The sequence below is a fragment of the Haemorhous mexicanus genome, chromosome 23 (genome assembly GCF_027477595.1).
Source record: "Haemorhous mexicanus isolate bHaeMex1 chromosome 23, bHaeMex1.pri, whole genome shotgun sequence".
In the NCBI taxonomy this organism is placed as follows: Eukaryota; Metazoa; Chordata; class Aves; order Passeriformes; family Fringillidae; genus Haemorhous; species Haemorhous mexicanus.
The window spans coordinates 3,524,965-3,539,166 of record NC_082363.1 but is presented as its reverse complement, the minus strand read 5'-3'; the positions used below and the strand labels follow the sequence as shown (position 1 = coordinate 3,539,166).

Genomic DNA, 14,202 nt, shown 5'->3' with positions numbered 1-14,202 from the left:
TTCTGCCTTTGAAAATCTTCCTTCACAAACCCCTTGGTTACAAATGACTCCAAAGTTCAAAGAATGACCTTGCCCTTGTGGGAAACAGAGGAAGGCTCGTGCCTTTTAAAGGAAGATTTATGAGACTGTTGCTGCAGATGTGACTGCAATGAGGAAACAGCACTTTATAGAAAGGAAACTCTAAAGAAACATACTCGATTGGGTGGAGTGGATGGGTCACCAGAGACTACAGCCATGAGGACAAAGCACGGACAGAAGGACTCCTTTGCAGACACATCCAGCTGCCTTCCAGAAGCTCAGCAAGTCTTTTACCAGACTGCTTGGATTTGCAATGCTGAGAATTACAGCAGCACCTACTAGGAGATTAAAGCAGGAATATCAACATAGAATTTTGTAATTTTGTTTGAGTTTCTTGAAATTGTGCCAAATAGGCTAAAGCTGCAAACAAGACAATTATGACAGAGAATGTGCATGTCATCTTTCCTCATGGCTCAGCTCTCTGGGTCAGATCCAGCTGTGCACTTGGTGATGGACTAGGTTTGACAGTGCTAGTCTTGACCTCTCTGTAATTATAGACTCTGCATTTCACATCTTCTGAATTACCTTTTTTTCACTAAGGAAGGGAAAAAGCAGATTTCTTTGTATACAAACAAGTGGGAAAGGTTATTAAAAGATGAAGCATGACAATACACACAAAGTTACCTGTTAGGAAAATGATAAAAATAGAAAGTAAAGAATTTTTACAAAACCAAACTTACCAACATGTCCTCGTGTCAAAAATTACTGCAGTTGTACCCATGAAGGGACTCATGCTGACACACCATGTACATAACAAAACATTTCAAGAACATGTTTGCTAACTACCAAGTACAGCATCAACCATGATCCAAACTACTTCTTGTTTCTGACTCCTGCCTCAGACCACCCCTCTCTTGGGCACTAAATACAGTTATTTTCACTGATATAACTGAATTCTTTCAGCTGTTATCAGGAAGGACAAAAGAATGTTCACCATGCAGAGACTTTGGAAATAAACTACAGATAAATACAAAACAATCTGGAAATTCTTTAGTTTGTTGCTGTGTGGCACAAAACCCCCCAAACCTCAAGTGTCAGCATAATAATTGCTATTCACATCAGCTTAATCACTTCTAAAAAATAACAGCTAACAACTCCTGTTATACTAAATAACTCCGTAAATATTCCAGCTTTCTCTAGTGCTCTCTCTCTGTGTAGATTATATACATAATTTAACACAGTTTGTTCATTTGCATGCAGGAGCAATTATTTCTCACTTTGGTTAGCTGTTGATGTAACTTGCAAGTATCTGTACAGCAATAACAGGGCTTTGAGTGGTTCACTGACTCCTGTTTCTGGCATCCCTGGGATGTACAGAAAGCATTTAAGAAAAACAAAACCTACACTTCAAATGTCATTTTTACAAAACAAAGATCAAGCAATTTAAGCATGGTCAATAGTTCTATTTGACTTTTTGCCTATTTTTTGCTTACTGTTTTAGCAAACTTTAATACCACAATTTTTACCTTTGCAGCAGAGTTTGATACTCCATGAGTGACATTTCTGATGAGACCACCCACATTGCCATACTTTATAAGTCCAGTAACACCTTCTGAAACATCATTCAGTAGACCCATAGGGTTGCCAAGGAAATCCACAGACCCTAGAATGCTTGCTGCCTGACTCAGCAGCTCCTGTAAAATCAAGAGGAAGAATGGAGTATTTCTTATGGATCACATTTACACCAGCAAGATTGAGGGGGAAAAAAAAACCATCCCACCCACAAGAGAAGTTTATGCCAACCTAGGTAGGTTTATGAGAGAAATCAACACACAAATACCAGTAAAATTAACAACAGTTTCATTTGAAAATGCAGTGTATTCTTAGATTTCTTCTGGGATACTACTTCTCCATAGACCAAAGAAGCACACAGCACTAACACTTGATAGGAAAGAGTTCCCACATCCTCAGTGGAGAACTCCTCAACCAAGAGAAGTTCAACCTTTGCCACAACATAATGTCAATCACACTGACCTCCTGGAAGTGTTTCAGAATGTCATTAATGATGAACTCCTGAGTTTCATAAGGATGGACCCGAGTGAAAGGATCCAGATTAATCACAGCATCTTCAAATCGGATCAGAGGGAACCCCAGAGTGCTTTTCAATGCCTGAGTAAATAAAAGAGATTGCCATTGTAATCCTTCTCTCTGCTTCTCATTCACAGCATCCTTTAAATGGGTAACAAACCAAAACTCTCTGAAGCTGCTGGAGTTCTCTACCACTGCAGTGTGGACACTTTGACATAGAGAGCAGTCACCCACAAACCTTTCAGTTCTAAGCATTGATACCTTCTGAGCACTGCATTTCTTCAGTAACTCAAGAGTCACTAAGTTCCCAATGCAATCTGCTTCCCACACTTGATAGGAATATTTCAAAGCAAAGTGTGTCTAAGATTCTATATACAACTTTGCTGCTTTAATGTTCAATTAAACTCCAGCCCTAAATGAATTTTCTTGACAAAACTGGCTATTTTCCACCCTGCTGAACTTCTGTGAAGGGATTAAGTGTCAGGATGAGCTGGAATGACATACATAATTTCCTGTAAGCCTGAGGCTCATTATGTGGTCTACAGAAATTCTTTAAACTAGCATTTCCCATTATTTTGCAAGGAAGAAAACTAAGATTGTAATTAGTTCATAGGCCATCTGTACTTTGTACAATCTATACATAAAAAAACAGAGTTAAGGTGGACAAGCTATACATCCAAATAGAGACACATGTAAATAAAACAATTTGGGAAAAAAGTATAAGAAAACTAATTTTTCAGGACTGAAAGAGGACCCTTCTTCTTCAGGTCTTGATAATGGCATCTGCACACTCACCAACATCAGACACTGAAGAAGGCAAGAAGCTTCAGGCTGATGTTTTATCTTTACTCATTAATCACCAAAGCTGCCTGCTATAAGGAACACGAGTTTTTGTGCCATCTGCAGGCAATTAAGGCAAGTTACAGGTCTGAGTGAAGTTTGTGTGTAAGAAAAGAGCTATTTATTTTTTCAGTAAATGGATGACCAACCAGAGTAGTCCTCATTATTCACTTGGGTAGGAAGTAATTTCCTGTTTAACTATCAGATATTATATAAGACAACTTTGTTAATACTGGTACCTAATAAAAATAATCTGTCTACACCAAATTACCAGACAGCCATGTCCAAGCCAGAAACATTAGAGGTAGTTAGAAAAACTTCCACAAAGGCTCTACTGTGATTATTCTCTCCCTCCTAGCCTGAACTCTCCTGGGCTACAGAACTGAACTGAACTCTTTCTGTGAAAGTCAATATACAGAATATGCAGGGGCTGTTAGCATTATGGAGAAAAATGTACATGACAAGTTTTCTCTTGGGAATGCTGCCAAGATGGATCCATATGCAATCCTATACCAAGAGTGGTAGGAAATCCAAACAGAACAGTGCACAGTGCTGGCTTCTTAAAGGCACTCACCACTAGTTCTGCTTCCTCAGCCTGCATTTCAACTAATGCAATTACAAGGGTATTCATGTTGAAGCTGAAGTGCAACTGCATACTCAGGACAGGGCTGCTATTATTTAGCAGTAAGGAATATCACAGCTAAGCAATGTTCTAGCTAGGAATATCACAGCCAAGGAATACCCCAGCTAGCTGTTGAACTGTCCTTGGCACAAGGATTCAGTAAAAAGAATACAATACACAGCTCTGGTGATTTTCTGGATCATCTTGGTAAGACTCCATGACAGACACTCATTACACAACACTAAACTTCTTTAGAAGCTTACTCATTATGATGTCCTTAATATCAAGGACAAAAAAGCCCAGTTGGTGTCTCAGTTTTGGTTTTTTGAAAAAGCAGCAGCTCAGTTCCTCCACAATGGGGAGGGTTTTTTATGGCTTGGTTGGTTGGTTTTGTTTCAACTCTCCAACCTTGGAGGGAAGTAGTTGTATTAGCTCAGAGAGAACTGAAGTATTTCTGACTGAAATGTTAAATTAATCATTTTTGAAGTGGCAACTGACTGCTGCCACTTGACTGTGTCCAGGAAGGTCCTAACACATGATTTGGGAACACTGGATGGGATTATGTCCTGGCCATAACCTGGAATCCCAGGTTCACTTCCCAGCTGTGCCAGATTTCTGACCATATGAAAAAGACCAGACTTCCCACTCATTTTAAATTCATACTCAATCTCAGTTCACTTTAATTTTCAACTGTATTGCACAGTCCTCATGCAAATTCTTCAATTCCAATGAAACAACATTTTTTGCAGGAAAACACTCAGAGTTGTCCTGTATTTGTCCTGTACTTGTATAAGAGTTGAATAACTTATTTTAAGACAGTAATTCCCTTTAAGCTCTTTACACTTCCATTGTTGTAACTAAGGTCCTTTGTAAAGCAGTGAGTCATTAGGTCCAGCTGGCTGTGTTTCAATTACAAAAATGAAGGACTATTACAGAAGAGACTGGAAATTATGCAAATTAAATGTCAGAAGTTGCTGGAACTTCTATTATTTTTAACTTGGATAATGCAAGAGTAAATGGAAACTGAGATTGTTAAGTTAAAGCATCTGTTCCCTTTTCCTCCTCTTTACTGGAAGCCCACTCTGGGAATGCAGTGGTGTACCTTGAGATCCAAAGGGAGCTTGTTGGAAGTGAAGACACTCAGCTTGATTTGAGGCACGCTGATTTTCAGATTTTCAAAGTAGTATCGCTTTTGTGCTCCGCCTTGTTCAACAACCTTCTCATGGAGGTTTTCATCGTAATTTTCAACCTCTGCATCCAGACAAAACACAGGAATCAGAACCAATTAAAGATAAATAAATAAGGGGTTAGGAATGCACATTCTGTTAAGAGTTAACAATCCTCTGCACAAGTAAAAAGTATGTGTGACTGCTGGTGGAGCCAGCAAAATTACTCATGCCTTGTGACACGAAGTTGACCTCTGAGGCTCAAGAATTTTTGTCAGATCTCTCTGCATCTCTAAAACCTGTTATTTGAGCTTTTAATCTCACTTCTAATTTCTCTTTATCAGCACACAAGGAGAAACAAGGAGATAACAAATGATTATGCAATGTTCTTACTGTGCAGTCATGCTCTTACAGTTTTCCTCTCTCTACCCTCTCTGGAATTCCTTACACACTTAACCAGGAATATAATGCACAAAGCAAGCTTTCAAATATTCACTACCCAGTGGCCAACATGCCTACATGGAAGACATCCAATAAATCAATTTACATGGAAAGTGACTCAAATTTGGTTGACATTAATAGGCTCATGTTATTTGTAAGAGCACCTGGGTGGTGTGAGGAAGCAGGGCAAAGATGAAAGATGACCAAGGCTTATGAACTCTGACTTATGAACAATAAAACACGCTAATTACAAATAAGAAAATTATTTTTGTCTGAATCTAGGATAACATCAGCAGATAAACTACAAATAATGTACAGTAAGTAAGGAAAAAAAAAGAGCAAAAGGAACAGGGCAAACCAGAACAAAGGGGAGATTAGTTAAAAGGCTAAGAGCAAAACTCAAAATTTGTACTTCTTCCTCATCACCAGAGATTTAAATTTTAAAGTCCTCTGTGAAATGCAACACTGTTATTTTTCCAGAGACAATTCAGAGGATCCTGTGGATTAGCAAGACAGAACTCTGGAGCATCATTTGTAGGCCTGGCCCCATCTGGAACAACGCCAAAAATAGTTCTTTTCCTGTGACAGTTGTTATGTAACAGTACACAGGCTACTGCAGAATAGAAGTGACTTTTTCAATTGCCACTCCAAAACAAACATTTCAGAAAGTTTCCAAAGCACAGATAAACACTAAAATAGGAGGATTAGAGTAGCACCTATGAGATCAGAAGATTGAAAAGGTCTGTCTTGCCTCAGTGAATGAAAGAAAACTTACATTACAATTAAAACCAGGGGTATGGATGCCACAACAAAGGTCAGACAAAATTTTCTTGCAGTGAAGCAAGAGGAACTTCCCAAGGAACAAATTAACACAGATCCCACTTCTAGCCCTGGGTTAAATAAACAAACTAAACAAGTCACTAAACAAAGTGGCTTGCTAAATTAATAACACAATTTCTTTTATCCCAGTTCAGATGAATCCAGATACAGGAACTGAAAATGAATACTGAACTCCAGAGACAGGCTGTACTTGGGCCATCACCTGAGCTCTGCCACAGGCACAACACCAAGGGCTTCCAGGGGCCACTGAGGCATTTCCAGCTCTCTTCAAGAGAGGGAGGTTCCACACAGCCAAGAGTGTGCTGGTGTTTTCTACTTCCTTGATACACAAAGATCAGAATACTTGTGTACATGGTAAAACTGGGCTGTGCAATTTGATACCACACCTGATTCCGACTGGCCGTAGCCAAAGAAACTCAACAGCTTCAGAAGAAGTTTCTCCTCAATTTGAACTGTGAACTTTCGGGCAGTGATCATCAGATGCTACAGAGATAAACAAGTCTCAGTTTACAGCATTAACACCAGACATATAAGCCATGTAAGCTATTAAAAAGGACTCTATTTCAACGGAATATTTTCACTTTCATGGATTTGTAGCAAGACTCCCACCTTCAAAATGTCTTTGGTAGCTTTCTTCACTTCAAGTTATCTACAACTAGTCATGATTATTTCAATTTTCTGGAAGGCCTTGTGCTTAATTACCTAATCCTAACACTTCAAAATCTCAGCTGCATTTCCAACACTGAAATCAGCTGCTTTTCAGAACAGAGTCAAAATACATGTGTGAAGATTCCAAGTGAGAAAATAAGTCTTGACAACCAACTCAGTTTTGCCATCACAGTACATTTATCCACAGCTGGTGGATAAATCTACAACCAGCTGTCCCAAATGACTGCAGTGCACAGAACCAGGTTTATGAAGCAAGATAACAGCTTATCACAGAGAATTTACAACCTTGTATTCATCTCCTGAAGAGCAAACCATAGATATTCTGGTTCACTGTGCTACAGTTCTCAGGAGAGAATAACTGCCTTGAAAAGTAAGGTCACAGACATGGACAGACAGGGGTCTGGACTGATTTCTCACATTTTTAAACATAATTACTACCCTGTTCATCACTGTACTATAGCTTTAAACACTGTGAACATGAGAAGGTGCACACTGTGTCCTTTAGGCTTCAGAATTGATTCAACAAAGTATACTTCACAAACCACTGAATTCAGATTACAAGTAAAAATTAAGAGGAAAGGTCATTTAAGCAAAGTAATACCTATGTTACACAAACAAAACATTGTGGTTTACCTTGTATATATCAGTCAGGGCATTTTTACTGGGAAATTTCATGGCATTGACTTGCACAGCAGGAGCAGGGTCCAGGGGCCCATTCTCAATCCTCCTGGGTGTCAGAAAGAGCATAAAAGGCTGTGTAGTGCCAAGAAGTTGGTTATCCACCTACACAATGGACAGAAAATGGCATTGAAACTCCAGTGATATTAAGGAATGAAAATCTCAGTCATTGCTCTAAACATTTTTCAAACCTATTATGACTCAAAAAACCTCAAGACCCATGAATAAATGAATTTATTTCAAAATGGCAAATACCTGTATATCTTGCACACTGAGCTCTAGCACCTGACCAGTTGAGAGCTGAGTGTAGTGGACATTAATGTTGGTGAGGCTTGCAAACACAAGCTCTTCAGGGACTTTGTTGACCAAAGACAATCCTATTCCACCTTCCAGTTTGACAAGCACCTGAGAAAAGAAGGGGAAAAACCCCACCATTAACAAACCAGCACTGAAAAAACCTGTGATATCAAATGCACATTTCTGCAAAGAAATCATTTTTTTAGGATCATCTCCAGATGATCCTGGAGCTCTTTAACAATTAGCAGCTCTTTAACAATTAGTCTTAGACTCAAGAAGGTTAAGACATGTTAACCCAATAACGAGAAGCTGTGGCAGGAAAATCTAAAGCTCATAACAGGAGGTCATCATTAGGAGAGGTTACTGACCATCATCCCCCTCTGAAATCTAGAAAGGAAAATTAAAATAAAAAAGCCAAGTACTAGCTGTTATATCTTACTTCTAATTCCTGCTCTGTATCTGGATTTTTGAACTTGCGCAGATCTGGTTCTGAAACTGGCAGTTGTTCTCCTTCACTGAATGAACGATCGCTCCTGCGCTGGTTACAATCAGTTATCTGAAAACAAATAAATTACTACAATGACCCCTTTCATATATATAAATAACAGCTACATTGCCCTACCTTAGCAAATTATCTTTTTAAAAAATTAAGGACAAGGACACTTTTGTACTAACTACTTCTCATTTATGATATTCCCATCCCCTTCATGTCATTATAAAGGCAGCTTTTCATAAGGATTTAAAGATGTCATACAGAAAAGGAGTATTTCCAGCATAAGCAAAGACTGTAACTAGATTCTAGTTAATGAAGGCCTGTCACCTGCAGAACTCTAGTTGGCCCATCTGGGATGACTCTCACAGCCAGTACTCCTGAGCCAGGCCTCATCTTTTGGTTGGTGAACTGCTGTTCAGGTGGAACTGGCCCTAAAAGTTCAAGTGAGTTATCAGGACCTAAAACAACTTCAGCTCCATCATGAAGACCCTGTATTCCTCCCTTTGCCTGGAGAAAGAAAAAAAAGTAAGGAAAGAAAATTAAGTAATTAAGCGACAGGTAATCACTTCAGATAATGATTTACATTTATTAATTTAAAAGGGTATTTTACTTTCCTCTCCTTATTCTTCAGAACTAAAAGAAGAGCAGTCCAGCAGCATTTTGCTTGATATTACTGAAGTTTCTACTAACTCATGTTTAATTAATTGGCAGATAAAAGGAGCAGCCAAGATCAATAATTAAGTAATTGATAATTAGGTGGGTAGTAGATAATTAAGTGGAAATAAAGTATTCCCAGTGCACATTTAAAACTGAAGCTATCACCCAATCAAGGGACATTGGAAAGTTCTTCCTAAAAAATCTTCCAAAATGATAGGAAGCTTTTTAGAAGATGAACTCTGGACCTGTACATGAGCATGTAAATCCTCACTGAGTCAATCCTTACTTCTTGCTGTCTGAAGACAGCAACACAGAGCTTTTTTGGCTGCTTCAGGTAGTAACTTACTCCACTGCAGTAAAATGATCAATGAAATATCATGGTACTAACCAAAATACCTTTCTAATTTCTAATTAGTGGTGCAAGATCTTTAATGATTTGAAATTAATAAGAACATTCAAATATAAACTTAAAACATAAAGTGCTTGCACAAGTTTGCTTCGCTCTGTATTCTAAACTTGTCTCAAAGCTTTTAGTTCACTTCAATACTAAGCCCAAATGACTCTGTCATCTACATCAGCAACAAACAAACCAGGTTTGACACAGGATCAGTACTGACTTGGACAACGAGCCCATGGATGCCACAGGTCAGCTTCCCATCCTGAAAGCTCCAGGTCTGGGTGGTGCTGCGCCGCCGATCCGGCCGTCTCAGCATCAGGGGCTCGTACCTGCAGGGGAAGCCTCAGTGCTCAGAGGATGCTCCTCAGAACTTTTACTCTGCACTTGTGTTAATGCTGAACATTTATTTTGCCCCAGTTCATTTTCCTAATCTCTCTTCTGAAGTGCTCTGTCAAGAGTTACCTGCTGAAAAGGCATCAGCCACGCTTTTACAAGTACTTCCAAGTCACACAGGTCATCATGAAATTTTCTAATAAAACCAGACAAAATCCAGCTCTTTCATATTCCTTCAGAAGAATGTCTTTCCATATTGAGAGAATATCAGATAAAGCATGTTTTCAAAGACATTGTTAGAAGCCCCCATCAGTTTCCTGAGGAACTGTATTCAATGCATGTATTTCAATGCATGAACTGTATTCAATACCTGTTATTTGTGACAGCTGCTAGGCCTGCAATATCCAAAATCATACTGGAGTCCTCAGAGCGAGGGGAAGGTTTGTGGGGGTTATGAGGAACTGAAGAACCTTCATGGCAAAGCATTCCTGAGTCTGTCATCCTCCAGAGCTGGGATCGCTTTCCTGGCTCCTGTTACACAAAAATTCAACATTTAAATATTGTACAGAGCAAATATTTTTGTTCTGTTTTGCTATCAGAAGTTTTGATTTATAATTTCCAGAATGACTTGTATATATTTAACTTCAGAGCCCTGAATTAGAATTAGGAACTAGTTTGGATAAAGGCTTCTGATTGAAGTCTGATATTCAGTGAATACACAGCAGCTAGATGAAGAGCTGCATTTAAAAGCTGTTTGTTAATATCAGCAATATTTAAACACAGTTTCTACTTCTTGAGAGCTCCCGAAATAGATGACTTGGCTTAAAATGCTCCTGAAAAGGAAGCATGTCCTACCTTGTAACTTCATGAGACTATCCAACACACAACTACCATATTCTGTTGTCTAGGAGGCATTTACAACCTTCCTTGCCACTTTATCCAGTTCCCTTTTCTGTCACCTTTACCCCTAATAAAAGTCTTATACAGAAGCACCACCACAATTCAAAATAACCTATCAGTGTGGACTCTCTCTCTACCCTTTAAAAGTTAGAATTATTTTTTTTAATGTTGTCCTACTCTCAGCATTTGATTTTACTTCAGCACATAGCAACAGTATTATTAAAAAAAAAGTCAAATATGTCCTGGTACCTTCTTTTTCAGCAAAACTCGTTGAGTCTTTGGAGAAACATCAAGGACAAGCTCTGCATTTGCAGCATCCTTATTTGAAGTAACTGGTCTTACACTTGGCTCCTGTAGCCTGGGAGCAAGAAAACAGCACCATGTTTGTTCATAGCAGCAGCTTCTTCTGTAGCACAAATTAGATCTGCATCAAAATTCAACTGGAAGTTTACACTTCCAATACAGCCCATCAGACTAACATTAATATTGGGGGCTTTTCCCCTCTTGTTAGGAATTACCTTGAGTACATTCTTAAAAGGGGCTTTGATTTCTCACTGGAACTAGGAACTTCACAGGCAAAACAGATGAATTAAAAGACACCTTCCTACCTCATTTTGAGGAAAGTAACAAAGACCTGTATCAATCTCCCAGAGCTGTTTTCAGCAGCATATAAACTGGTGCAAGCTGAAACCTCACAGGCATGTTGCAAATAGGTGTGACTTGTGGTAAAGTGGCCTTTATACACCAAAAGACATTTAGTCCTCAGAGGGGGACCCCAAACATCCCAACTCTTCCAAGACCACACAGTGGGGTCACAGCAGATGCCAGATGCTAAATCCTTCTCACTGTGTGACAGAGTAAACTGTCAAGCTGCACCTCTAAAGCAAAGGTACATGTCCAAATGAGGTAAAATACACCAATCACTAACAGCCAGACAGCTTCTGAATTTGGCATTTCTTCTGCTAGCTACAAGGTAGACAGAAGTTTAACTCCATGGGAAAAACTTCTGAATGGTAACCATAAAGAGAATAATAATTTGATATTAATTAATTTAAGCTTAAGTACTTCCATCAAAGATATCAAGAATTACCCTGAGAAAGTATATGTAGCAGCAATATAGATGAAGTTTTCATAGTAAAGCTGTTTGCTGTCTTGGAAGTCGTTCATGCAGCAGACAACTTCTGAGGAGCCTGCTCCTTTCACTGTCAGGGTGATGAAGGGAGGCAGGATGGGCTCATCCCATGCATAATCCAGAGAGGTCATGGGCTTCACATCAGTGGACAGCCTGGGCTCCACCACCCCGTGCTGCTTAAACACAACTGGGACCTGGAACAGTCAGCAAAGAGGAGTTTGTTCATACAGGAATGGTTCATCACACAGACTTTTTGCTATCATTTGTTCATTTACTAGGAGTTGATGACTGAAACATGTTCAGATCACTTCTTCCCCTCCCGCCCCATCTCCCCAAACATTTCAATATGCATGTTCTTCCATTCAGGTCTCAAGTAAAGAGAGTCTTAAAGGGATGATGAACATCATCTTTGCTTTTATCTGTCATCTGTGGGAAATGTCTGCAGGCCCATGGAGCATCTCAAACCCTGCTAATCTAAATTACGAGATTAGAACAGATTAAATACCACCCCTCTCACTGGTAATACTTTTCATCCTTGTAAGACTTTTAAAGCCACCATGAAAGCCACAATGTTACCAGCATTATCTGAAAAACATGACGTAGCTGTGTACTACCAATTTTTACCAGAACTTCAGAGAATTGCAATTACTACAGACAAATACACATACTTTCATTTTATTTCATTACACAAGTTAATCATCTCCCACTTCTAACAAATACAGAAGAAAGACTTTTTTTACTAAAAAAAGGAGAAACGTGGGGTTTGGCTCTTTTACCTTGGAGAAGTTGTCGATGCGGAAAGGCGGCGGTAACTGGTCGGTGTCGCTGAACGCAACGCGATACGTGGCTCCTTGAAGGGTGATTTCTACTCTTAAAAAGTAACATTTCCCCAGGGTGTCCCTGAAGAAGACCACAGTACAAGACATGTAAACTTCTGATCTGCATTATCTGCAGAGTTAAACAGCTGCTTCTATCAAAACACAGCAGCTGCAGAGGATTTGTAGGTCACAGCTACCTCATATTGATGTGGAATGAACTGTTCTTGTTGACCTCAAAGCCCCCGGACCAAATGCAGTTTGGGACTTCCATCAGCCTCACACACAACAGCTGATCATAATCATTCCGTGGCCAGTGGAACACAACACTGGAACCAGGGAGGGTGGAGATGTAGCCATCAGGATTGGACGCTCCCTAGGACCAGAAATTGGGAAATTATTGGTAAATAATCCCAGCACTGAAAAATCCACTATTAACCTTTACACCTCTAAAATACAAACACAGCCATTCTTTTGTCAGGTGGATGCTGCTGTTGGAATAATGAGAAAGAGCCTCATAATCAGCCAATACTTCCAAGAACAATGTCTGCTCTTGTTGGTGAGCAGCAGCTGTGACTAAGTACCGTCCTGGGGTGACTTTATGATGCTCATATCCCCATTTGTCTGTTTAGCCCAGGAATAAGTTTTGCACCCTTAAAGACTGGCTCTGAGAGCAAAGGTGGGGAAGAAGAAGCACGCAGTTTGTTTTCAGACACTGCACTCACTCCTCCACATTCCTGCTCCTGGATTGTGCTGTCTGCAGATGGACAGACAGCGGGTCAGAGCTCTCCTTTGCTTTTAGTCAGTTTTAGCTAGCTGAGGCAGAGAAGCTCCCTGGACTGTGTTTTTTTTTCTTTGCAGCTGTTGAAACCTGCTCTGGACTGAACACCCAGAAGAGCACTGGCAGCTCTCACCTATAGCCCACCAGGCTGGGCCTGGGCTGAGGCATTTTTTCCAGTGCCAAAGGGACTGATAAAAGACTGAGTGAGCCAGCTGCAGCCCACCATGGGGACTTCCTGAGTTTGTCATCTCTTTTGGAGCAGCAAGAGGTTTTATTGTTTAGTATTTTTCATTTTCTGTGCCGGTGAATGCTTTGCCTATTAAATAAACAGGATTTTTCCCACTTTTCTCCAAGGAAATATTTTCCTGAACCGGTTGAGGGAGGAGCCACCTGCATCTGCTTTCTAGAGGAACCCCTTCAGAGGCTCTCACCCAGATTTACCCTAAACCAGGACAGTACTGTACTAAAAAGTCACAACCAGGAAGCTCCTTACCTGACCTCTGGCAAACTCCCTCTGAACAAAGGCCAGTTTGTAGCTGGATTTATTGTCTAACAGGTACCGGGGAGCAAAGGTGACCATGCAGGTGTCAATGTAACGGCCTCTGCCTTTTTTAACATCAATACCTAGTCATAAAAACAAGGTGGAAATATAGCTATTATTTACAAAAGAAAAAGACAGCTCCCACTGCATATTTCAGAGAACATAAGCTCTTTCTTGTGTTCCTGAGATGAAGCCTTTGTGCCATGCAACTACCTTGCACTGGAACATTATTTTATTTTAAACAGTAAATATAACCTTATGCCATCTGTTACCCTCTATTTCTCAAGCACAACTTAGATACTGAAGACAACTGAAGATAAAAAACCCAAAACCAATTCCCAATTACAAGTTTATCAATGCAATTATTTCACTTTTAAGCATATGAAGAATTCCTTGACAATCACTGTGGAGTAACTTCCAGACTCTCATTTAATTCAGAACTAAAACCTGCTTGTACTTATGTACACCAGGAGCACAAGGAATCCAGAAGCTGC

At 39.8% G+C, this 14,202-nt stretch overlaps 1 protein-coding gene across 5 annotated transcripts in view; it reads right to left on the bottom strand.

The window, feature by feature from the left end:
• The window catches only part of VPS13D (vacuolar protein sorting 13 homolog D), a 104,818-nt gene that overhangs the window by 38,474 nt on the left and 52,142 nt on the right, over positions 1 to 14,202 (bottom strand). For all 5 annotated transcript variants that reach the window (XM_059866837.1, XM_059866841.1, XM_059866838.1 and 2 more), the window contains 15 exons: positions 13,661 to 13,791; positions 12,587 to 12,762; positions 12,348 to 12,471; positions 11,530 to 11,765; positions 10,689 to 10,797; positions 9,910 to 10,070; positions 9,427 to 9,535; positions 8,480 to 8,659; positions 8,099 to 8,215; positions 7,618 to 7,767; positions 7,318 to 7,467; positions 6,402 to 6,498; positions 4,671 to 4,819; positions 2,053 to 2,187; positions 1,545 to 1,712 (listed from right to left, as the gene is read on the bottom strand). In XM_059866837.1, the coding sequence (XP_059722820.1) occupies positions 1,545 to 1,712; positions 2,053 to 2,187; positions 4,671 to 4,819; positions 6,402 to 6,498; positions 7,318 to 7,467; positions 7,618 to 7,767; positions 8,099 to 8,215; positions 8,480 to 8,659; positions 9,427 to 9,535; positions 9,910 to 10,070; positions 10,689 to 10,797; positions 11,530 to 11,765; positions 12,348 to 12,471; positions 12,587 to 12,762; positions 13,661 to 13,791 (2,192 nt within the window). The remainder of the gene's footprint in view (positions 1 to 1,544; positions 1,713 to 2,052; positions 2,188 to 4,670; positions 4,820 to 6,401; positions 6,499 to 7,317; positions 7,468 to 7,617; positions 7,768 to 8,098; positions 8,216 to 8,479; positions 8,660 to 9,426; positions 9,536 to 9,909; positions 10,071 to 10,688; positions 10,798 to 11,529; positions 11,766 to 12,347; positions 12,472 to 12,586; positions 12,763 to 13,660; positions 13,792 to 14,202) is intronic.